This window comes from Anser brachyrhynchus, assembly GCF_964034855.1.
Source record: "Anser brachyrhynchus genome assembly, chromosome: 4".
NCBI classification, from domain to species: Eukaryota; Metazoa; Chordata; class Aves; order Anseriformes; family Anatidae; genus Anser; species Anser brachyrhynchus.
The window spans coordinates 20,397,499-20,424,261 of record NC_137698.1 but is presented as its reverse complement, the minus strand read 5'-3'; the positions used below and the strand labels follow the sequence as shown (position 1 = coordinate 20,424,261).

The 26,763-nt window shown below is 38.1% G+C and overlaps 1 protein-coding gene and 1 long non-coding RNA gene across 6 annotated transcripts in view; one reads left to right on the top strand and one right to left on the bottom strand.

The window, feature by feature from the left end:
* Positions 1–26,763, top strand: part of LOC308194868 — a 126,085-nt gene that overhangs the window by 11,886 nt on the left and 87,436 nt on the right. For 4 of the 5 annotated variants that reach the window (XR_013950950.1, XR_013950951.1, XR_013950952.1 and 1 more), the window contains one exon: positions 23,036–23,113. The exons of the other annotated variant lie outside the window; for it this stretch is intronic. This is a non-coding gene — a long non-coding RNA (uncharacterized lncRNA). The remainder of the gene's footprint in view (positions 1–23,035; positions 23,114–26,763) is intronic. 5 annotated transcript variants of the gene reach the window in all.
* The window catches only part of MTNR1A (melatonin receptor 1A), a 47,724-nt gene continuing 44,153 nt past the window's right edge, over positions 23,193–26,763 (bottom strand). The window contains exon 2 of the mRNA XM_080591407.1: positions 23,193–26,671. Within this exon, the coding sequence (XP_080447533.1) occupies positions 25,803–26,671 (869 nt within the window). The 3' untranslated portion in view covers positions 23,193–25,802. The remainder of the gene's footprint in view (positions 26,672–26,763) is intronic.

Here is a 26,763-nt window from a genome sequence, read left to right as displayed (position 1 = left end):
GTACCAAGATTTATGGGGTCCACAGACACAGCAACTGAAATAATCATAGAATCATAGAATATCCTGAGTTGGAAGGGACCCTTAAGGATCATCAAGTCCAACTCTTGATACCGCACAGGTCTACCCAAAAGTTCAGACCATGTGACTAAGTGCACAGTCCAATCTCTTCTTAAATTCAGACAGGCTCGGTGCAGTGACCACTTCCCTGGGGAGCCTGTTCCAGTGTGCAACCACCCTCTCTGTGAAGAACCCCCTCCTGATGTCGAGCCTAAATTTCCCCTGCCTCAGCTTAACCCCGTTCCCGCGGGTCCTGTCACTGGTGTTAATGGAGAAAAGGTCTCCTGCCTCTCGACACCCCCTTACGAGGAAGTTGTAGACTGTGATGAGGTCTCCCCTCAGCCTCCTCTTCTCCAGGCTGAACAGGCCCAGTGACCTCAGCCGTTCCTCGTACGTCTTCCCCTCCAGGCCTTTCACCATCTTCGTAGCCCTCCTCTGTACACTCTCCAACAGTTTCATGTCCTTTTTATACTGTGGTGCCCAGAACTGCACACAGTACTCGAGGTGAGGCCGCACCAGCGCAGAGTAGAGCGGGACAATCACCTCCCTTGACCTACTAGCGATGCCATTCAGATCCCTGACTAGTAAAATACCCATTTCTTTCAGCTAATTACATAGTGTATATAAATACAAGAAAGAGACTTGATTAAAAAGAAAATTGTACTCCCACTTCTACTTACAGATGTGAAATAAAAATAAATTATTTTAGTCATTTCTCCATGAGTGCCCAAGACACCACACTTCTAACATATGTAGACTTGCAACGAGCACATGTAACTTGCAACCCACATATTGCCACTAAAATCCTTTTCTTTGTACCTGCTGTTATAGCTGTAGAAGCCCAAGAGGACAACGGACACCATAGAATATGGCTGTCTGAAGATAAGCATTTCTAAAACTGTTTAGGAAGTTTAAGATATTCTTCTATCAGGTGATTTTTTTAAGTTAGTGAATGAATACACGGTATTTAGCACTTTATAAACTACACATACATTAACGATCTATTTGATACAAGGCTATTATTTCTACGCATCAGAATTACATGCTGAAGAAACAGGCTGTGAAATATTGTCAAGGATTTTGTTGTTTGGGTTTTCAGATGAAAAACAGAAGTACATAGTCTTTTTCTCGACTATGGCTTTTTTGCACCAGTATCTAGCTGAAAAATCTAGAACAGCATTTTTCCAACTGCTGCATGTGATTTTCTAGAGCTGCTTTGGTCCACATTTTGACATCCAGAGTCTTAAGAGGAGGATGAGTGTGAGCGTAGGTCTCAGCAATACTGGAAATTGGTGCCAGTCTTGCCACAGATCACTTGCAAAAAAATCCAGTTTGGACAGCAGCATGATGTTGGAGTTCAAGTGCTGGTGAGGGTGAAAGAATGTACAAAAAACATTGTCATAATCTCAAAAATAAGGATTTGAAAAACAGTGAAAGAAATGTAAATTATTTTCCAAAGAATGAGATGTCATGATTTTAAAACAGCAGGTTACCAACAACCTCTGACTGAAAAAGTAATATTCTAATCTGTAAATAGCTAGGAAGAATAATAAATCTATTCTGCCTGTTCATGCTTGTCTGGAGTAGTTCTCAGCAGCCCCAACAAAAGGGATAATGTTCTCTAATGATTTCTGGATCCCTGTCTTCATCTTTGCAGAGGTGCTTCACTGTTTTGCTGTAGGAGCCCACACTTTGGCTTCTGCTAGTAACTCAATGCCTGACCTGTGTTTTATTAAAAAAAAAACCAAAAACAAAAACCAGAAAAAATGTGTTAAAAACCTGTATTTTTTTTTAGAAAAAAAATGTTTTATTAAAAAAAAAAAAAAGAGTCAAATCAGATCCTGTGAGGCAAAGTCTTGGCAAGATCTATCAAATTATCTTGTCACCTCATTCTTCACTGTTAAGAAAGTTCCAAGTGGAACACCTGGAGGGTCTTCAATCCTTTGCAAGGGATTTCTATTCACTGTGTCAACTCAGAATATATGTAACTGGTTTCTGAGTCTGCCTATAGAGCAATTGGTAGCACTTCAGAACTTCTGATCTTGTAGACAAAGGAGAGAGTAAAAGGATGAGGTAACACTGGTATCCTGTTCGGCCCTGTCTGTGCACAAGGACAGTATGTTTCGCTCTCTATTCATATCAAGCCTAATAATCATGTCTAATTACAAAGAAAAATAACTGTGTAACTGTCCTTAGACCACAGCTAATCTTTGCTTCTGTATGATTCAGTATAACAACAATTTAGCTTTAGTAGTCATTGCCAAATCTGCAATCCTATGTATTCTAGCTGTCAGTCTTTGAGCGAGTCTTGCCCTTTGAGCACTACCACCACTCTATGGTCTGCTGCTACTAGGCAGTCATTTCTTATCTTATACAGCCAGACTGTATAACAGCCTGAAAAAGTTATCAGATCAGATAAATAAGAAAGTTCAAAAGTAGTTGAAAACTACATGAAATACATCGCACAAAGGCATTGGTAATGCCAATGTTCTTTGTGCATTTATAGATGACTTAATGCTAAATCTGCTGAAATGAAATATTGAAGTTCTTGTGTACCCAGAGAAAAACTACAAGATCCCAGGGGAAGGAGAAAAAAGCCAAGCAATTCCATTATTGTCTGACGTGGGACAAGATCTTAATAGAGTTGGAGAAACTACAAAGAAATCCTGCTTTTTGTTGTTGTTTTGCTTTATTTTTCTAAAAAAAAAACCTTTGATCAAGTCAAGGAAATACTTTGTTTCTCTTTGAAAGGGCTCTTATGCAGAGAGGTACAGAAGTCATATAGTATGCACCAAGACTGCATTTTACATGTAGGAAATATAAATTAAGCTAAATCCATGTTATAAAAACAAAAATCTCAGAAAAAAATCTCTGGGTGAAACCTTGCAACACTGAAAATGATGATGAATAAGTGCTGATGTTTCCATGGAGGTGATAATGTCTTTCTAGTTCTTCAGTGTTGTTTTGTTTTGTGTTTTTGCTATTTCCCTGCTGGATACATTAAATTGGTATAAAACAGTATATTGTGAAGAACATAATTACCATCTTTATCAAATGAGATGCTCTTTATGCAGAATTAGCAATATGCATAATTTATGTTCTTTCCTTCTTGTGTTTCTTTTTTATTTTTTTTTTCCAAATGCTGAAAAAGTACTATTTAGTTGTGATAAAAGATTTAAAGCTAAATGTTCCAGATTTACTTTGTTTTTCTGGTTTCCTATGTGGATTTCCCTCTCCCCCTAAATTTCTAGATGAACTTTATTTAGGATAAGTTATTCAGTAGGAAGACGACCTATTCTCCTTAATCACCAGTGATAGGACTCGTGGGAATGGCGTCAAGCTGAGGCAGGGGAGGTTTAGGGAAGTGATTGTCCCCCTGTACTCAGCTCTGGTGAGGCCGCACCTCGAGTACTATGTTCAGTTTTGGGCCTCTTGCTATAAGAAGGACATCGAGGTGCTCGAGCAAGTCCAGAGAAGGGGAATGAAGCTGGTGAGGGGTCTGGAGAACAAGTCTTACGAGGAGCGGCTGAGGGAGCTGGGATTGTTCAGCCTGGAGAAGAGGAGGCTCAGGGGCGACCTTATCGCTCTCTACAGGTACCTTAAAGGAGGCTGTAGTGAGGTGGCGGTTGGTCTATTCTCCTACATGCCTGGTGACAGGACGAGGGGGAATGGGCTAAAGTTGCTCCAGGGGAGGTTTAGGTTGGATATTAGGAAGAACTTCTTTATGGAAAGGGTTGTTAGGCATTGGAATAGGCTGCCCAGGGAAGTGGTTGAGTCACCATCCCTGGATGTCTTTAAAAGACATTTAGATGTAGAGCTTAGTGATATGGTTTAGTGGAGGACTTGTTAGTGTTAGGTCAGCGGTTGGACTCAGTGATCTTGGAGGTCTCTTCCAACCTAGATGATTCTGTGATTGCTGTTTCCTGGCAGGTCATGGGAAGAAGATCGGCTGGCTTGGGGGAGCTTATGTACACGTGGCTTTTAGGCTGCAGCCAAAGTGTTCCTCTAGATCTGGAAGTCTGAAAAGCGTTGCAGTCTCCAAGCTCAGATACAACTACATTAGTCTATTGCTGTCTTGCTATACATATTGCTATCTATGCTATACATATTAGTCTATTGCTATATTAGACTAATTGCTATTAGTCTAAATTGCTATCATAGTTTTTCATCTGTCTAGTCACGATAGATAAAGAATATAGCAATCAGAATTACTTTTATTGACATTAATGTTATTTAAATTTGCTTTTCTGAGATCTCTTCTTTATGTAGGACTTTTCAAAATCTAGCCCCATGACCTCTGACGACACTATTTACTTCAGCTGTGTATAAACTATCACGTATAAATGCCAGGATCCGGATCCTCACTCACTATTCAGGTCAAGGACTGGGCTGAAGGTTTGGGCTTTAATTTGGTTACATGCCTACATTGAGAACTGGCAGAAGAGCTGGCCAAGCTGCTTTCCATCATTTATCACCAGTCCTGGCTATCGGGGGAGGTCCCAGTCGACTGGAGGCTAGCAAATGTGATGCCTATCTATAAGAAGGGCCGGAAGCTTGACCCGGGAAACTATAGGCCTCTTAGTTTGACCTCAGTGCCAGGGAAGCTCATGGAGCAGATTATCTTGAGGGTCATCACGCGGCACTTGCAGGGCAAGCAGGCGATCAGGCCCAGTCAGCATGGGTTTATGAAAGGCAGGTCCTGCTTGACAAACCTGATCTCCTTCTATGACAAAGTGACGCGCTTGGTGGATGAGGGAAAGGCTGTGGATGTGGTCTACCTTGACTTCAGTAAGGCTTTTGACACCGTTTCCCACAGCATTCTCCTTGAGAAACTGGCTGCTCTTGGCTTGGACTGGCATACGCTTTGTTGGGTTAGAAACTGGCTGGGTAGCCGTGCCCAAAGAGTCCTGGTGAATGGAGTTAAATCTAGTTAGAGGCTGGTCACTAGTGGAGTCCCCCAGGGCTCAGTACTGGGGCCAGTTCTCTTTAATATCTTTATCGATGATCTGGATGAGGGGATCAAGTGCACCCGCAGAAAGTTTGCAGATGACACCAAGTTAGGTGCGTGTGTCGATCTGCTCGAGGGTAGGAAGGCTCTGCAGGAAGATCTGGATAGGGGGGAAGACGTATGAGGAGCAGCTGAGGTCACTTGGCCTGTTCAGCCTGGAGAAGAGGAGGCTGAGGGGAGACCTCATCGCGGTCTACAGCTTCCTCGTGAGGGGGAGAGGAGGGGTAGGTGCCAATCTATTCTCTTTAGTCACCAGTGATAGGACCCGTGCGAACGGTGTCAAGCTGAGGCAGGGGAGGTTTAAGCTAGACATCAGGAAGAGGTTCTTCACTGAGTGGGTGGTCGCACACTGGAACAGGCTCCCCAGTGAAGTAGTCACTGCACCAAGCCTGTCTGAATTTAAGAAGCGTTTGGACTGTGCACTTAGTCACATGGTCTAAACTTTTGGGTAGACCTGTGTGGTGTCAGGAGTTGGACTTGATGGTCCTTATGGGTCCCTTCCAACTCAGGATATTCTATGATTCTAAGACTCGAATGTGAGGAATTAGTTCACCTATGTTCCACTTCTAGATGTCCATATGAATATTTGTTACTTTGAGCCATTCTTGACTGGACATTTTTTGTAATACTTAGGTTATATGATTTTTTGCTAATAGCAGCAGCTTTAGGGAATACCTGTTTGCTAAAAACTGGCTGTATGATTTAATGAGTACTTGTTCAGTTGATTAATTTTACATTTTTAAAGTGAAAGAGAAAAGATGGCATAGATAGAAATTATTACTATAGTTTTATTTACTGCATTTAAGCTGTTTCCATCTGCAGTGTGTTGCAGGGTTTCTCATCTCCCAGTATGAATAATTACGGGAAGACAGAAGTTGAAAAATAAAATGAAATCATGCCAGGTTGCAGGCTACAGCTCTTACCAGTGCTAGAGGGAACTTGGATCTTAGGGCTGGGACCGAGCCTCAGGAAGAGGAGATGAAGAACTACTCAACAGTAATGAGCCACTTTAAGTATTATGATTTGAACACATCTTCTGGAAAGATTCAGAACATCATTTTATACTATCTTTGATGTGCGTGCACATTGTTAAGCCACACGAGAATTGTCCATCAGAAGATGGAGACATACACTCAGCACCACTGTCACTGTCAGAGAAACCAAAGTCTATGGAAGAAAGGAATTGTGTCAAAAGCCCTGAGATCCTCAAGCACAAAAAGGATCTTTTACACTACTGTAATGGATGAAAGATTTGTCATACCTCAGATAACATACCTGCCTCTCAGCATAGTAAAGTGCATTATTCCTAGGCCATAGGAGAAAACTGTAAGGTATGACTACTTTGGGGGCCCCTTTTTTTCTTCATAACGTACATGGTAATACAAGAAATGTTAAATGTAAACTTCAACTTCTCAGAAAGTAGTAAATTATTATTTTTCTTTTAAGAAGACCATGGTCCATACCACTGATATGCATGAGCTTTACACTATCAACTACTTGTATCTAGACTGTACTCAAATACTTAAGGACATCTAAGATACTCCAGTTGTGGAATTCCTGTGAAAGCCCATCCTTGGTATTCCAGTTTAGCCTCTGTTTCAAAACCAGGTAGGCAAGTTTGAGAAGCACATTTTCATTCTGAATGTCCTGATCCAAATAAAAAGAAATTAATAGTAAATTCTAAACAACACTAAAAATGGGGTCTACAATGATAGTGTTAACTCTAGACACCAAATATAGAGAACAAATTTTAAGAGCAAGCATTTGTTACAGTGATAACATCTGGAAAGTATGCTAGATATTTCAAATAAATGCCATCACGCAAACTCTAAATACAAATCTCCTTATACAATAATAATTCCTGTTTTTATGTAACTTTAGTCTAAATATACATGCACATTTTCAAGTGTTTTCTAATTTTGAACATTTGTAAGGAACCTAATACATTGATACTAAAGGATATGCAGGCAGGCACATCACGATCCCTTATCCAAGGAGGCCAAATATGCATAATGAACACTGGACCTTTAACTTCTATTAGCCTTAAAATATCCAGTCAGAGTTGGGATTTTTGACAGTTGGAGTGCACTTTCTTTTTGGATTAAAATTGGCAGTACAAAGGTGATCTTCCCAAGGAGATTTTAGGGGTGCTCAATTCCTCAAGCTTTTAAGATCTGATGCTAAAAACAAATGGCAGAGCACAGAGGGTGTTATATACCACAGCACACAATTTAAGAATCACTGGTACTGGGGCTACATTTACCTTTTGAAATTTAGCAATGCCACAGCTTTGAGGAGGTGCACTAGAAGCTATGAAATTTTAAATATAAAACAATCATAAAATCATAGAATCCTTCAGGTTGGAAAAGACCTCTAAGATCATCTGTTCTAACCTTTAACCTAGGACTGCCAAGTCCACCACTAAACCATAAATCATAACATATTACAGACTAAATTTGTGTATACACATCTGCAATATTCTCACAAATGGAACCTGACATAATTTAATGTTTGAAGGTCTATGAAAAAAAGAGAATCAACAGCACATCTGAATCAAATTGCAATATTGATTTTTCTGAACACAGCCACACATCTATTCTCTTAGTATGACATCAGATAAAGACATGACACTTGCACTTAAAGTTTATATTTGATACTCTCCATACTGAAAACATTTTGCAGAAAACATTTTGAAAAAATACCATGTGGCCTTCAAAATGCTGATACTTTTTCCACTGATCCTTTTTTTCTTCACTAAATACAAAGGGTTTGGATTAAAAAAATGACTTGGCAGTCCTTTCTTCAAGAGATTGTTGGTTATATACTTTTGTCTATTTTGGTCAAGGTAACTGTTCAGAAAGTGCAGATGCTCAAAGAGTGATTAATAGAAAATCTGGTATTCTGGTCACGTTCTCAGTAAATGATATGGCACAACTGAGATCCCATAAATTCAGGCTTCATCTTGCATCTAGATTATGAGAGACCTAACTTGAGCAAACCAGAAACTCATAAAATGGGGCAAGACAGCTCCGCTGAACCAGACTTTTCAGCTTAGAAGTCAAGTGGAAAAAACTTTATTAGGTCAACACATAGCAGCTGCGTTTGTAAAGTAGGACAACTGATAAAGCTGTAGGCAAAAGCAAAACTAAGACAGTTGGGTCTTTTCAAGACTGAGAAGAAGTGTGGTATGTCTGTTAGCACAAACTGTGAACTAGGAAGACCTGGACTGATACAATTACTAAGAATCAAATTTAGAAGTGCTGAACTTGAGATGGAGAAATGGTGCCTTTTCTACATCACAATTTTCTCCTTCTGTTACGTTCCATATCTTTGACAGCATTCCTATTTTTATGTGGATATATGTGATTCTGGACTTTGATCACTCTAATTAAACTCAGACTTTGAATTTCAAGGATTTATGTGCTATTTTCAGGCACCACTGGTATTCATCACAAACCACTCAGCAACCAAAGAACTTTTGCTCAAAACATAAATAACAAACCTACATTCAGTTCTACCTAAAGAGGCAACAGTTTGACTTTCTCTCAAAGAGTGCTGTAGTAATCATCTGACCTCCAAAAACTAAACCTGGGCTGATTTTTTGAGATTAAATGCAGAACCTGCAGAAGCATAAGTGGCCATTTTGCAATATTTGGGAAAGCTCAGTTTGGCTGCTTTGGGACGCTTGGCTAGTTTGAGAAGTGGACCAGGAAGGTAGAGACTAAATGTCTTAACTCTTATGACAGTGCAGGGTTAGAGAAGGTTAGTCTGAGAGTAATGGAGAGGATAGAAGAGGCAAGATGAAAATGACCCCTTGGAGTTTAAGAGGGAAGCTGTACTCTTTTGAAGATAAGGAGAACAGGAAAATAAAATTCTGCTTTAGGGTTTTTGAGTGAAATGGAAGAAAATTTAACACTATACAATTTGTATGTGTTTGGTTCCTGCTGTCTGATTCATAAGACATTTGCAGTATGATTCTCCCCCTTTTGATGGAGAATACAAAGACTCTTTCAGAACTACAGAACAGAAACACTGTCAGACTCAGTGCTGGAAGCTGTCCAAAGAACCTGTGATAACACTCTGGAACAAAGACATGACTGAATCACTAAATACAACAAAGAGCAAGAGGAAACCTAGCATTCCTGGAAACAAATGGCTTTTTTTTTTTTTTTTTTTTTAATATTTCTGTTATTCATTAACTTTCAGTACATCGATAGATAACTACCTTTGCAGTTCCTTTAAGACAAAAAAGCTACTATAAGTAGTGTTATATTTCTAAACTATAGCAAGCAGAAAGCATCCAACTGAGTATTGATTTTATTGGACATCAGGACTAAAACCTGCTTTCAGATGGAAGTAAGGAATGTGAGCTTGGAGTCACATGCATGGGCTGTTTGACAGAATGACGCGATGGATACGTCCTTTGGTTGCTATGGTGATGGCTCATCTGCTTATATGTCCAAGAAATAGGGCTTTTCATTATTTTTTCTAAGAAGTGCTGCTAGCTCATAACACCAACGTGATTTGTTTTTGCACTACAGCATAGCTACTGCAAACACCATTGCTTGGTTTTAATTTGGGCATTAAATTAATATCCTAAAGCAAATATATGAACAAATAACTTTTTTTATCCTCTACTATTTACTCCTGTAGTGCTTTTCACCACAGCAACTGTTTATCTCTTCAGTGAACCTGCAATAAATTGGATTTCTGGAATAACTGGCACGAGGTCCCAGTGTACTATGGTAACTTTAATAAATTTTATTTCAAAGTGGGATCTATTTTTTTTTCTAACTCAAATAATCCAGATATTAGAGCTGAACAGGTTTTACCAGGGTTTTCTATTTACAGTTTCTATTTATATAGTTTCCTGAATATTTAAGTGAATTCAGTTGTGGTCTATTCTATATCTATCTATTTTCTTCAAGTGCTCTGTGACAAGTCTCTATTAGTGGCAATGTTTACAAGAAGCTCATATGAAAAATGTACATTTGAAGTTCCTGAAAATAGCATTTTTTTTAGAGTACACAAGGAATATTTTCATTAGAAATGCTGCATTCATAATCCAGGACCAGCAATACCAACATGTGACTAATCAGATCAATTTCACATTCAGAAACAACTGCTTGGTAGCACTTGATATATTAAATATTCTATTTGAAATGCAATACTATGTTTACTTAAGAAGTAGCAAAAGCAGTGGAAGAATTTTAAACAATAAAGCCAGAGGAAATTGTGTTCTCTCTGCATGTGTTCCAGAAATTAAAAAATATATATATTAAAAAATCCTCAGTTAAAATTCTTTGTAGATATGTCATACATACTGTAATTAAATTAGGAGTCATAGCATTTTAATACTCCTCATACTGTTTCAGAAATCAAAATAAAACAAATAGCATGAACAACATGATATGGAAAGTGTTACAGAAATTAGACATATCTGTGGGGCATTGGAGCCATGCTCTCATTCAACTCACTCAAAATCAGAATGCATGACCATGTGATTGTATAAAATTCAGTAGAGGACTCCATAAACTCCAAAAGGTAATTTTTTAGATTAGGATATCAATAATTGCATTATGACACTTATTTCTAGATGTCCCCTTGATAGGTATACCAGATAGAAAAACTAAGATATCTGAAAATACCTGCAAGCCAGCAAGCAGCCTCACACCTGGAGGTACCTGATGTAGGATAAGCCTGTTTGCTTTGTATTAATTATGATATTTGTTTTGAATGATTTGTCCCCCAACTATATTGCATTATAAAGCATGCTATAAATAGCCTTTGTTACAATAATGCATAGCTACATGCTTTAAATAGCAAAATTATTCCTTGATATCACAAGATTTATTTTTTTTTTAATGAAAAGTGAATGCATGAATTCTTGCAAAGGCCTGTGAACATTAATCTCCTAGTCATCATCTTAAATACTGATATACTTCGTCATGTGATTTCTACAGATGGTCCATTTTATTATAAAGATGGTTCTGAGGTAGCAGAAGATACGACAGCTTTGTGAAAATAGTAATGGTAATGTCACACAGAATAAAGCAATTACTAGGATTTTTAAGAGCAACTAAGGATATTCTGCCAGAGCCATTCCCACAGCAATGCATCTGTGCAAATTCTATAATGTGGTAGGCTGTCCTAGGCGTTGGATAACTTCTTAGTCTTACTTCCTAGTTTATCAGTTATGTTTAAGATAAATTAGTCTGTTGATAAATTTAGGCTTTGGTTTCCTTTTCACCCCCAGATTTCTAAGTGCTGGCATAAGGTTTATAATATAAGACTGCTAAGAGCATGCTCTTTCTGCAGAATCTAAATTAACCACAGGTGAATTAATCATCTACTGAATACTTAAAGCAACCATGTCCCACACTACAGTTCCTACCAACTCACTCATCTTCACATCACACTAACTTAACATCTAAATTTACATGAGTAAATTTAGCTGCTTAAATGTCCCTTGCCATTTAAACTGTCTATCTCATGCAGACCAAGGACTCTGCCAATATAGACGTCTAGTCTGAGTTGAACCATCTTTTGTGTCATCATTGTCTAAATTTCACCTGGTAGTCTAGAAGCAAAGTTTACAATCTGACAGGCAGGCTCTCCTAAGCGAACAAAATATCAACACACTCACCTTGTCTGCTGATGTAGCAGGTGTTGCTGATGCATCAGGTACCTGAGGGTCATCTGCAGTATTGCTTGCCAGTGCTCAGAGGATTCATGCCTGATTCCCAGTGGTGACATTTTGGTTTCTAATCTCACCTCGCTTCCTGCTTTAGCTGAGGTGAAGTCAGTCACTGCTGTCTCATCACAGTGCCTCTGGGCTGCAGCAGGAGCAGGTGTGCTGCTTGGCCTGCCATGTTTTGCCTGAAAGAAAATGTTGGACTTTAATTGAAAATTGCCTTCCTATTTGTCTTCCATAACAGACTGATCTTATCCATTTTTTTTTGTGATCCACATGCTTGTCAGCAGCAGCCCTCCCCTCAGACCTCACAGAAAATTTCAGTAAATAAGCCACTGCCAAGCCTGTGGTTTGATCATGCTTATGCACTTCTCCATGGGCTGCTCTCCTTACTTACCACTGCTCTTCAGCAGATGCTCGTGAATGCACACCACACTTTCCTGCTCCAGCACTCTGGAAAAAAACCTTAGCCTTCATTTTTAACATGTCCTGATATTTTTCTGTTTTGTGCAAACAGCGACTCTACCGGAAACCACCTGGGAACATTTCTGCAACCATCTTAGTCAAGGTAAAAGGTAATGGCTCAGAAAAATGGCAGAGCCATCTGACATGCAGGTGTATGGGATAATAGTGGAATCAGGCATCTGGACAGAGGGCACTGAATTCCTCTTAAAAGACAGAGAGTGTTGAAGTATTATTATTAAAAGATAGTCATCTGGCAGGGGGCTATCAAGGTAGGTCTGGGCCCAAGCCCCTGAGGTCAGCCATTTTGTTGGCCATAGTGACAGAGGCTCCTGGCTGCAGAGGCTGAGCCATTTATCCCTTCCAGGAACTCCAGTTAGGTAAAGCCGGCCCTCCTGAATACCCTCAAACTTTCAGGACTTTCTGAGGGCCTGAAGCAGCTTGTACACTCACCATGTGTGGCTGGCATGGGTTGTGGTTGGAGCTGGTGCCATGTAGCTGAGGCACCAGTTGTCATCCAGAAACGTGGTGAGAGACTTCCAGGGGTGGAGATCTGCACCCAGAGCTTGCTCAGAGCACACAGTGTTAAAACACCCAGGTGAGTCATCCCCTGGGGGGTTGCAAAAGTGAAAACAGCCTTCATAATGCTAAATACGTTTACTGGTTCCTGTGTTCTGCTCTATATGTACTTATATTGTCATGGTGTGCATGTGCTGGAGTAGGTAACTGTATTTATCTAGTGGTTCACTCCACAAAAGTAGAGAGACGTTAATGTAGTGGTGGGAAAGCTTAGTTAGATAAAGACCAAAATTTCATTCTCTGCTGGGTGCAAAGAGCTAAGAATACCTACAAAATGGCTGCATTTAGACTTCGAGTCTGTTTCATCATTCTCTTGCCTCAATGTTGTGTCGAAGTAAAAGCAGGGGATGGTTCAAGATAGGATGCTTGAAAAGCAGTCCTTCATACTGTATTGTATTACAGTCCTTCCTCAGGTTTTTTTGTGTGCTTCACCTTATGAATGAAATAAATAAGCTTCCATGAGTTCTTACCAAATTCTGGTTTCCTTGAGAGGATGAAGCCCATGAAACATTATAGTCATATGCGTTTCAGTTCCTGAAGCAAATTTGCACAGTGTAGGCAAACTGACAATGGCAACATGTTCAGTGGTCTTTGAGACCTTCTATGAGAAGGTATACTGATTTTGGTTTTGTTTTTAATTCTTTCTTTAGTTCTAACGTGCTTCTATATTTTTAAAGCCACTTATTTTATGTGTATATGGAAATGTATATTTTTTAGGTTTGCAAAAGTTTAGCTAGCAAGCTAACAATTGTTATGCATATTTTAAATTATTTTCCTGGGCTGCTTTGGTTTTAATTTCAAATCTATAATTTGGAGACAATGTAAAGGCAGTTATAATACAATCCAAATTAAAACTGATAGTTTTAAAACATACTGAAACTTTCAGAGATGGTTCCTAATCCTGGGACTCTTATGTAAGCAGAGTACAGATAAACTTTGTCAGAGTTATAGAATGTTGTAAAATCCTGAATAATATTACAAAAGCAAATTGACAAGATTCTCATGCTGTACTGGCAAACAGGCCTTCTCTACTAGTTGCTACCCAGGGCTGTCCCCGTGAGTCTTCTTGAAGCACGCTCATGCTTCCAATAGTAGTAAATACTTCCTGAAAGGAAATTTCACCATCTCTGTCTAGCAGCTGCTCTGTATTTTGTACTAAAGGCTGTACAGAGCTGTATAGAAGGGGTGTTTCCTCACTGTTTTGCCCATCCGGATTTGCACATGCCTAGTCATGTGCTGGAAGTGATGTATGAGCTGAACTTAAGTCTTTTCTCCAGACCTTCCAACTGGCATGTGCTCATGACGACCTGTATGCCTTTTAGGATCTATAGGATCCATGATCAAAACCTGTCAATTCTGTTGTACAATCCTATCTATTTTAATATTACAGATATCCCAGGTGAAAAAACAAACAAAAAAAAAACAGGATTTGAAATTATCTAAGGGTTAAAAAAAAAAAAAAAAAAGTTGTTGGGATAACATCCTGGGTTTGTTTTTTTATGAGAAGATAAATATATTTCTATAACTAATACAGCTGATTTAGGTGAATATTTCAGTAATAATGTTAGTTTTATTGTGTTAGTATTTTATTTTATTTATTTTAAATGCATTTTATTATTCAAATTTCACTTAGTACTGGATAGCAATAAAATTCTCAGTAAAGTTGGTAAACATAGCATGCAATTCATTCCTCAAACTGCTTCATCCTCCCTAGGATTATTTGCAAATGCTAGGTGAAAGGAATGACCAAGTGGATGTGTTAAAAGATAGAGGGATAGATTCATCCACCTGACTGTTCACAAGCTATTTTACATTCAGATAATAAAGCAACAGTGTAGTTTAGTGAAGCTAATCATTGTGTTGAGTATGGGGGAAGTAGATGGAGGGTGCTTTTTCCTGATTTTCAAATATTTATCTCAGTATAGGTCTTCAAATTTCGGTAGGATTGTGATACGTTTGTTTGTTTTAACAAACAAACCATTACAGAAGAATATCACTCAAGAAAAAGTAAATGTCTAGTCTTAAGGGTTTTAAGAAAAGATTGAATATGTGAGCATAATTGCATCTTAAAGACCTAAAAATGGAAGTCAAATAAAACTACTCTGAAATCATATGTATTTTTAATGATGTTCTCAGGCTTCTGTATGCTATTTCATGGTTTCTGAAGAATTAGGCTAGCAATCATGACTTTCCATGACCCAGGAGACAAGTTGCAGTCTATTACTTTGAACTCTGATTAAGTCTCACTGTTTTTTCCAGAAAGAAATTAAATTCATGGAGCGGATTTGATTAGGGAGAATTTATCCTACAACATTTTAATGTAAAAGCATATTGTATTCGATGACTGGTAAGAGGAACAATTTGTGCTGGTCGTGCCATTTGCTATTGAAGTATAGCCATCTTGGGACTGTAATGCAGCAGTAATGCGTATCAACATTAAATAAATTTGAAAGTACATGAAAGAAAAGATGTACTGGGTTAGCCCTAAAACAGAGGAGGAACTTTTGATCAGGGAAAATATATTTTCTCAGTCTTGAATTAGCACATAACTTACCTATTCCTTCATGATGTATCCTTTAAGAAGGAAGACAAATGGTGGTGTTCTGATGATACATTCCATCTGAATGAGACCACACAAAGTCCTCTACTCTTCCAAAATAAAATTAGCCTAGTATTGACTATTGTGACTGGAAGAAAATCATTTAGTAACTCTTGACAAGTTTTCATTGCTTTCTTTCGCTTCTTCTGCAAGATCTGCTGACATGAGAGGTAGTATATTTAAAGAAAAGTAATGGTGCTGTTTGGTATAATTTACTTGCATTATATTTCAGTTCATCTCCAGTGTTAAAGTACTTCCTTTTTAAAGCAGAAAAACAGAAAATTCTAAATTTCCACCTCTGAAATTAGATTCACTCTCCATTGTTGCAAGCCTTGAAAATAAGAAAAACTTTACAGAATCTACTGTCATGACTCAGTTGAAATCTATTAATACCTTGATCCCTAGTATTAGCAGTTTAAATTTGCACTCTCTGTTACCTAGGAAAGAAAATGATTAGGACTACCAGTAAAATGAAACAGGGATGGCTGTTACTAGGGAGGTAGTATGCTCCATGCTCACCAGAAATAATCAGAAAAAATAAAGACCATAAAAATCCTTCTGAGTAATCTTCATTGCCCTAAGTGTAGATGGTGCTTCTGCTAGCACCCAGCCCAGCACAACAAGGTGCCAAAACAGGCAGTATTATACCCCGAAGCAGGAGTCTGCTGGGTCTGCAGAGTAGCCACAGCTGTGGTTACTCAAGCTGGCAGGGACGAGCGTGTAGAAAATCAGGCTGAGATAGAAGGGAAACCCACTGCAGGGTGATTTTCAAGGTAGCAGCCATTCTCTTCTGTTTTTCTACATAGAGCAGCTTGTTGTCTTTGGGATAACAATGAGTGACATTACTGGTTTAGTTTGTAAGTACTGTTCTCTCCCACATCCATAGAGCACACATGTATATACACACATGCAAAATCCAATGCAAAATTTTCCATTAAGATTTCTACCAGCTAGAAAACATTAGTGCTGCCCATGAAATGAAAGGTAGGATAATATGGGAAATGCAAGTCAAATACTTCAGTGTAGTGCAGTTTATTGTTTGGTGTTGACAAAACAAATATAATTCATATGCTTTTCAAATGCCTTCATCGTTACCTGTGGCTGTTACTTACTCTTTACTGAAAGCAAACTTAATTTTTATAGCTGCCTTCAATTATATATACCCAGCTGTATCCAAACATACTTGGAATATATTATCAGGGTTCTCTTTGAACATTTTCTTCTGTCAAAGTAGAAGGAAGAATTGAAATCAAGACCGTCACAGACATATGCTAAATTGTATTTTTCATTGTCATGGAACTTTGTCCAAAGGTTGTGTATGAGGTGAGTATGAACGACAACAACAACAAATAGAAGAGAAGAGAATAGTTCAGTTGGAAGAGACCTATAAAGATCATTGAGTCCAACTGCCTGATCTCTTCAGATCTAAGCAGAAGTTAAAGCATATTCATGAGGGCATTGTCCAAATGTCTTTTGAACACTGACAGGTGTGGGACATCAACTACCTCTCTAGGAAGCCTGTCCCAGTATCTGACCACCTTCACAGTAGAGAAATGTTTCCTAGTGTCCAGTGTGAACCTCCCCTCGCCTAGCTTTGTGCCGTTCCTGCACATCCTGTCATCAGTTCCTAGGGAGCAGAGGCTGGCACCTCCCTCTCCGCTTCCCATCTCAGAAAGTTGCAGAGAGCAATGAGTTGCCTCTCAGCCTGCCTTTCTCCAGACTGGACAACCCAAATGTCCTCAGCCTCTCCTCACAGGACATGCCTTCCAGCCCTTTTGCCAGCTTTGTTGCCCTTTTTATATTGTGGAGTGCAGAACTGCACACAGTATTCAAGGTGAGGCTGCACCAATGTGAAATGTAGTTGGATAATCACACCTTTTGACTGGCTGGCTAGGCTGAGTTTAATGCATTCCAAAATGCCGTTTGCCCTCTTGGCTGCCCGGTGAGGCTGAAATACAACTCTTTCAAGGGGCTACAGATGCTGCTCTGAATCCCATTATCTTCCCATGCTATCATCATTCTGCCCTTAACTATGCTTACATGATCAGTTTGTAGTAACTAATCTTTATCTTCAGATGTGACTCAATGACACTCTGATGAGTTATTTATGAGAACGCTCAAGAGTCTCTTGGCTTGCCTTCCTAAACATACATACCCATCTGTGCAAAACAGTGACAGTTGGCTTCTTTGATGAGTGTGTTGCTGTTTATATGCAAGCTAGGTCCTAAGTAAGAAAAGTGTGATAAATTACTCTCGTTATTTGAAAGTTATTCTGGAGATTTGATCATATTTTATTTCAAGTTTCAATGCAAGTGTGACTCAACTGTTACTTTGACAACCAGTTGATTTTTTTTTATTTTGAATTCTGCTAGTTGATGAGAAATAATTCATTTGATAGTATTAGCTGTATTATGAAAACATTTCTTTGACATTAAGAAAACATTCTGAGAAGAAAAATTAGAAAAAAAAAAGAATTGCTGCTTTTCTGTATTACTAAGGAAACTTCCTAATTATCTAATTCCTTCAGGATGCTGTACTAATTACTCTGAAAACACTTAATTCGTAACGGCAGTGAAATTATTGTGTGAGACAGATTCTGTCTTTTGATTACTGTTTTCCCAGACAACAGTTTCCTAACAATATGTGAATTGAATGCAAGATCTGTCCTGAACACATAAAACAGAAACAATAAAAGAAAAAAAATAGGAGAACCCTATTTAGTACCAGACTCAGTGCCTTGCCCTTAGCTTCCCCACTAAGAGCAGATACCTGTGTCATATACCTCTAAATCCATTTGGGATTACAAAATACCTCCTCTGTATCTTCATTGTTCCCTAGGCTTCCCATGACAAAAGATGTCCCAATAACATAGGATGTTTCACTATGGGCTATTACTGTTGTGTTTCAGATGCTTTCTCCTGTAGAACGAGGGAGTGACTATTCCACTACTTCCATCAGACATGCTGTTAAATATGAAAACAAAAGAGGGTTATAAACAAATTTACACAAACAGAAGCAGCACCCATTGTGGTCTTTTCCTTCAGGTTTGGAGGTTTCAGTGACTTTAAGGGTTGCAACAAAACTTTATAACCTCTTCTTCATTCCAACAGAGAGGAGTGTAGAAACAACCCAGAGGTGCTTTGGAAGGATGGGCACAATAACAAGAAAAAGGGTAGATAGTAGGAAGATTTATGTATAATGACTTGAATCATATTGTCAGTGAGGCTTTTCTACAATAATTAGTTGATCTGGACTTGAAGTTAGTGTGGTTGCAACTGGACTAAGAATGACTGTGGCAGTTTTTATTAGACCATTAAAACATTAATTAGACTAGCAATAAAATCTCAGTTTCATATATAAAATGGGCTCCCTTTTTCTCATAAAAAGCTTTTGATGGTAACATAAGGGATGCTTCCTTACTAACTTAACTATTCCTTTTTTTCTGAGCATTTCCTGAAACAAGGTCTAATTTCTTTCCTTAAAAACTTAGGTAACAGTTACTTATCTTCTGTCAAATGATTCAATATTCAGTGGAATATTTAGTGAATTTTATTTCTCTTCCTGTCACAGATCACATGAGACTTCAAATGCTCCCCTTCTTCTAGTGACTATTTATTTTCTAAGTACAATAGCTTGGTTCCTGATGTGGAGTTAAAAATGGGGGCAATAATGGGATCCATGAGGATTTCAAAGAAATAAAATTATTTTGAAGATTGTACAGCAAGGCTTATATGTAGTGAAGAGAGCCTAGTGGGGTTTTATTCATTTTATAAATTAAAATGCATGTATAAATTATTGATTCCTGAGGGTGTCTATTACTGAAACTGTCGTATTTAGTTTGTCTACAAGAAGGTCTTCAATTGATATCAAACTCCTTGTAAAAGCACAAGTGGACATAATGGATCCTTATGGGGCAGGAACATTCTGGGGTCAAGAATTACGGCATACATTCACTGGTACAGACAGATGGTATAGGGACGGCTGTATGGACATCTAAGCTGTTAGTGCATTCAGAACTGAGGAATGAATGCCCAAGGTCTGAGATAGAAAAGGAGGACAGGCTAATTTTTGAAGGCGGTGAATTGCCAGGAGCTGTCCTGGAATATTGCATTAACATCAAAATTGGCTGCAAAAGATGATCTGTGTGAACATAAATATGAAGGAAACTGTTCATATCCTGTAATATCTCTATCTGTCAGGCTAAGCAAAATTTATGATGAGAGAGACATTGCATGTTATTAAACTACTGGGAAAGTCTAGAAGATAGTGGAAAAAATATTGGCATACTAGCCTTTCCTCCAGTCTGAAACAGAATTTTGGGCTTCTAAGTGCATTACAGTTGGTTTAATGTACCTGTAGCTGCTACGTTTCCGTATGTTGGATGTGAACATCTACTTGCATACAGTATCTGTGGGATGTGTCTTTTTACTTGAAGGTGGTAAGGCACGCATGTGTTATCCATAGATCTACATAACATTTTTATTTAACTTTTTCAAAGTAATGACAGAGGCCTTAATGGAGTTTTTTCCATTTTCACACTTTCCACTGTGAATTTTTAAGCCTCCAATACTGTCTTATTAAAAAGTGATCAAAAGTATCTTTCCTCTTAGTGCAAGTTAATTATGATGCTTTGATTTTCTTCTGGCCCACGTTTTTTCTGTTGTTATGAAGCCTACTCAGATTTAGTAATTTGCTATTTGAGTGGCTGTCCTGTCCTACTCTACCCTATCCTACTTTCCTAGGATCTGACCATACCATGTTTTTAAAACAGAATTTTTATTGTATTAGCAGTTACTGGTTAGTAGCAAACATTATGAGCAGGCATTTTGTCAAAGTGCACTATGTTCGATTAGTTTTGTTGTTTATAGATCATGCATATTAAATCAGATCAAAGGTCCATCTACCTCAGTATCTTTACTGAGGAAGAGTATGTGGACTGAGGAAGAACAGGGCAATACCACAGTGATGCTTGCTCCAGATAGCATTCCAGTAGTCCTTGCTTTAGGGATTTCCTGGTGTTGACATTGTATTTTGGTGCTTGATAGCTCTATTGAGTCTTCTTCCTGTAAATCAGTGCAATTGTTTTTTTGTATGTCTGCTTAGGGATCATATAGGTAGTGCTTTGTGCAAAACATTCCACAGCCTAAGTTGTTTGCAAAACCAGTTTGGTTTGAACCATAAACTCGATAATCTCATTGTATCACCCAGACTTTAGCATACAGTATGAAAACTGAATATTTGTACATACTGACTGAGTGAAGAGTATGTATTTGAGTAAAACCTTTTTTAGAATCTGGAAGCAGACATGCAAAGTAAAATTCATGTTGCTATTAAATGAAACTGTTGTGCATATATATACAGTGTAAGCAAAGAATACTTGCAGGTAGACCTCCTGTGTCTGTACTGAACATGTCTCTTGGTGCAATTTTCTAGGTATCTGCTAAATAGATACTATTAATAGAATTAACAGTGAAGCAGAATAAAAGACTGCTGACTTTATATATTTACTTAGAAAATGACAAATAATGAGGAGAGTTCCACTGGATGAGGAGGTTAATTTTACAGATATTTAGTAGGCAAATTCATATTCTTCCACAACCTGTGCAGCCAACAATAATGGGTTCCTTAGAAATGAAACAAATACTGCTTGTGTAATACTGTAAAATAGCTATTCTCCATATTAATGAAATCTAATATGCCAAAATCCCCAGCTGACACAAATCAGAGAAGCTGTGCTGGTTTATGTGAGCTGAAAATGAGACCTGTTCATTGTCCCATGCCACTGTTTGGTAGTATCTTCTGGAATACCTGGTTTATATATCCATTAATAACATACTTCTCAAAATATGTATATTTTGGTCAGTGTTTGGAAATAGGGATTGCTTGGTGACTAGTATGTTAGTGATTTTGGAAAATATATTTGGTGATCACCATTATTAATATGTGTATTTCTTTGCTGAATTTATTTTTATTAAAAAATAATAATAATCTAAAGGCTATTGACTTGTACTCTGAGTCTTTTCCACCTTACTCTTCACTGTAATGTGTTAGACATATTTGAGGTAGGAATAACATTTTTAATGAGTAAATTCATAAAACTACGTAATGGAATTCTTACAGGCAAAAATTGGAAATGCAGTTTATGGGTTATGAGCTAGGCCACTACTTGATTTTCATTTTATTTTTTCAAGAAATTTGGCTTTTGCACTTGCAATTTCCCAAGCCTCAGTGACAAGATGACAGACATTTGTAGTTCTTAATCATTTGTAAACCGTATTAATGATACTTAGAAAGTGCAGTCATTGGAAAAGAATTAAAGAATAACAGTCCATCTGTATTACTCCAGTTTGTGAACAAGATGTTTATCTGAGTTTCTATTTTAAATTTGGTTACCACATATACTCGTGTGCTTGAGTATTATATTTTAAGGAGTTTTTTAATGATTGTTTTTTAAAGTGCAGTTTAAGGTAAGTAACAGTTCCCTTCAACATGTCAGAATTTATCAGATTTAATATTGTATTGTTTCAAAAGTGGTCCAAAAGAAGAAAAAGGTGTGATATTAATTGATTATAGAATGGTGTGTTATACAGTGCAGTAGAGATTGACTACAATAGTATGTTTATTATGGATGATTCAAAGACTTAATTAGCTTCTAAAATATATAAGAAGAAAAAGAAAAATAGTAAAATCATTGCTGTATCTTATGCCTATTAAAATTACATGTATTTGGTTCATATCTATGTGCTTCCATTAGCTCAGTGGAAGAAGAAAATGTGCAAAGCACTCTCCTGTGAGCTATCCCAAATGAAATAACATTGTTGCTTACACTCACAGTTTAACTACAATAAATACCCTGTTAAATAATATTAATATATTCATTAATATTCTCTCTGCTGATGAAAATGAAATAATGCTTCCTTGTCTATAGGAAGTTTGCAATGAAGATGACGACCAATAAAACCATCTGTCTGTAAGGGTTCAGTTTGTGGTGATATAAGATGACATACGGACTGCCAACGTAGTCAAGGCTGTGATTTAAGAAAAATTCTTGTAGGATAAGCCAAGGTCAATCAGGCTGTAAGTCTTCAGTGTCTTGCATACAGGGGGCTCAAAGATCCTTCACAGAGGTCCTTTGGCTTCACTGGGGCTCAGAACAGAGGTGGATAGGAAGCAGTGAAAGGATGGGTCCCTGTGTGCATGGCAGACTGCTGGGACTTGTGGTTTAGGTTTAAATCCCTCCAGGGCTTATGGCTGCAATGGGACAACTACGCTCTCTACCAGACAGAGCTCTAAGCATTGTACGTGTGCTATGCTAGCCTTACATACAGGGGAAAATTTTGTGACTTGGAATGTAAAAAGCACGTCATGGCTCATTCACTTGCACAGAAGCAACTAAATTTGGATAAGTTTCTAGCTCCGTCTCACGATAGTGGAAGGAAAACACAATTATCTTCATCAGTCATTTTTATGTTGACCGTAGGGTCTGATCTGGTGAGGGGCTGACTTACACTGCCTTGTACAACAATGACCTGGCAAGGCTGCTCACTGTCTTACATGAATCACATTGACCCCTTTGAGGGAATAGAAGCCGACTGAAAGAAATCATTGCTACATCAGTGTTCCTTCCCTTTTGCAGTGAGTAGTTTTGCATACCCTGACTGAACCGTATTTCAGAATGGCAGTAAATGAAGAATTAATCTGAAGATGGCATCAGGTATTTCCTTTTTTTTCATTCAGTTTTATTAATTTAAACTACTTTCTAAAGACTAACCCGCTTCTCTCACCCAAAGAACAAGAGATTAATTTCTTAAAATTATTGCTATATTTAGCAGCGCATAACATCACCAACATGCACATTTCTGTGATTTAGATTAAATACAAATATTTCAAAATGTCAGATCTGAAAAAATCTCTCCATTTTTATTACAGGCCTATTCAATAAAATATATACCTTTGGTATAATAGGTTTTATTGCATATAGCAAACCATTTTCATTATCATCAAAAATATACTTTAGCACTTGTGAATTACAGGGGACTTTAATTCCTCAGATAACCCACAATGTTGGATACAGTATATGAATTGGCTCATACATATGTAGACATGATAAGCATGTACATTTTCTGTTGCCAATGGCAAGTGGAAAATCTTTGAGAATTCTAAATTTACTGATGATTAAGCTACTTTAACTATCTATATGCTACTTTATTAGATGCATCATAAGACATTATTTTCATTGAAAATATGCTTTAAATAAGGCAAGTTTTGTAAGAATTTAGTGTTTTTTCTTACATGAAGAATGTCTTTTCTTATAAGGTGGTCATGCCTCCCTTCCTATTCTGAAATCAGTTCACACAAAGCAATAAAATTACAGAGCTAAGAATCCTCTGAGGATGAAATCACAGTGAAGAAAGCTGTGATATAATTTATGCTGTTAATCAAGTTGTATCATACCACATCATATGATGATACCACTATAGAAGAGAGCTGGTTATTTACACAGTGGTTCTGACTGGCAAATGTAAACAAAGATGTGTCAAACACCTGGGCAATGCACTGACTGGCGAGTTCAGCTCCAGGTTTTTATGATGTTGTTTGCTAGGTCCATTGTCAACTTGACACGACCACGTGAGAACATGAGGCACCTATTTTTAAGGTAAGAAGCTGGTCATTGACAAAGTGTCAGTGGGGTTTTCAAGTAAATACGAAAGTGTTCCTTTCTAGTTCATTATTAAGTCACAGGGATGCAAATCTATGATCAAAGAAAGAAGAGATACTGTTAGATCTGTAGAGTGTTTAAGGAATTAAATAATATAGAGTGACTGTTGGTTTCTAAGCCATATAAGATCAGGAAAATCTCCAGTACCGCAAGTAATAATTCCAATGAATTACTTAGTCCACTTTTAAATATAGATTAACAGACGTATGACAGGCTATACAGAAACTCTAAGTCCAGTTATCCAGAGCTAAATGCTCCTTCTCTTTAAAGTCAGTTTGAAGGTGAATCCTATTGTTGTCAATTGCTTTCCTCCCCCAGAGGAATTTGTTATAAACACAGATTCGTTGTCTCAGGAGTCAGCCTGTCTAGCTGTACTTCCTCCTTTCACAGTGTGCTTCCTCTCATTGAAAAGGCCCCTGCTGTCTGTGGAAAGTCCACGTAGCAGGTCCTGTCCTAGGAGTCATGTGTTCCTCCTTGTTCCAGTGCCATGAGTATCATCTATTATTTAAATGTGTCCAATTGTTCTAGGTTATTAGACTATTTTCATGATTGTGGTAAACACCTAATGATTATTATGAAAAGCATATCTATGGCAGATAACATAATAATGTACATGTCTCAGGCTATGCTCAGGAGATTGAGTTGAGAAATATGTCACATGCTTGTTCTGTAAATATTTGTCATTTCCCAGTGTTTAATGAGATTAAGATTCCACTAACCAGACAAACTGTCATCCTCACCCACAGTCCCTCTTAAAAGCATTGATCTTCTTGCAGAGATTCAGATATTCCATACTGTACATAAGTGAGAAACAATGGCCCTTCCTTGCTTATGTTTCTAGGAGGTTTGTCCCCAGAATCCCTTCTGGGGAACTTCCCAGTTTTGTGAATTTCTCTCTTCAGAAAGAACGGTATTTTGTATTTCTCTCTCCACTCCTCCTACACCTTTTTTCTTCCCCAAATGGCTTAAGCTGACAAATCACGTCTCTTTTCTTTCCTTCCTGTTTAGCCTCCTGCCTCTGTAGCTTTGAAGACAGTGAGTCAGTCATATTTCTCCACCTAAAAACTGTTTTAAAATTGAGAAGTCAATTGGGAATGCCATTCCGAGGAGGGCTGATGAGGTTTAGCCTCCACAAAATGTATAATCATGTCCATTTTAGGAGCAAAGCAATATAGGTAGAGGTACTTATAAAAAATCCTGATGACTTTTCAACTAGCTTGATTTCTTACTGCACATTTCCTAATACGCTTCCTAATGGCCTGATTTCATCTTTCAAAATAAGTTCTCAGTGGCTTTAGAATCAGGACCATAGCTTGGCCAGAAGAAGCATGCAGAGAGCAGTGGGAATAATTTTGTGGCTTCTTTTATAGAGCCAGGCAATGTGGATATTTCTGTTTCAATCTATGTCTAGTTCTTTGTCTCCATTTACGAAAAGAAAGAAGTATCCATGCATAATTTGTAATGCCGTTAAGGATGTCACTGTGTTATATGAAAGATACAGCAATGTAGAATCGGGTCTGCATGTCACGGCTCTGTAACTTGGGTTCCCAGATACCATGCAAAGGATTCAATAAAAGTGCCTTCAGTGTAGAATAGATACTTCACTATGATGTTTAACAGTAGTTCCACTAAAACAGATACTTTATTTGGATGCTGTGGAGGGACAATAACAGGGTTCCAGTTTTCACACAGAGTCCACCTTCACTTGATTGTTGTTTGTAAGCAGCGGAGAAGGTTTACTTTTCACCCTGTCTGCTGCATCATTAGAACTGTCCTGGAAAAAAACTTTTGCTGTACAAAAACTGACAATAATTCTCTTGTATTCTCTTCTGAAGTTCTGATTCAGGAGTCCGTATATGATAGCGTTAAGGCAGCTGTTGAAGTATGCCATGTAATAGCTCGACACAAACAACCACTCTGGAATCTTAGGGATTACAGTTTCTGGGTTGACCGCCACAGCAAGGCCTATAAAGTTCAAGGGAGCCCAGCAGACTGCGAACAGTACAAATACCACAAACATGGTTAGAAAGTTTCTGAAGTCGTGTGGTCTCAGTCTGGGGTTGTTGTCTGGTTTAACCCTTCGTCTCACCTGAATAACAAGGATCCATATTCTCAAGTAACAGAAAGTAACTATGGCCATGGGAAGCAGGAAGTGGAAAAACACGACTGCTATTGTATATGCAGAGCTCACTGACTGTGCAAACGTGCATGAGTAAATCCTGGGGTCATACTGGAGAGACCCCACAAACAGGTTGGGCACGATAGCAACAACTGTTAGGATCCAGATAAGAACAACGTAGCACAAAGAATTCTTGTCACTGTACAGCTTGTCATATCTGAGGCTGTGGCAGATATAGCAGTATCGATTGATAGCGATGCCGGTAATATTGAAAATTGATCCAATGACACTTAGACCCATCAAGAAGCCGCTAATCTGGCAGTGAAGGTATCCCAGGTTCCATCCATTGTGAAACACAGATGTGAGGACCAGTGGATATGGATAGATTGCTACGACCAAGTCTGCAATTGCCAGGCTTACCACAAATATATTTCCTGCAAAATAAATATAAAAAGAGAAGTGTTAGCTTCTCATTTGCTCTCTTCAATCACTTCTGCTCTCAAAACATTAACAACCACCCTTAGTG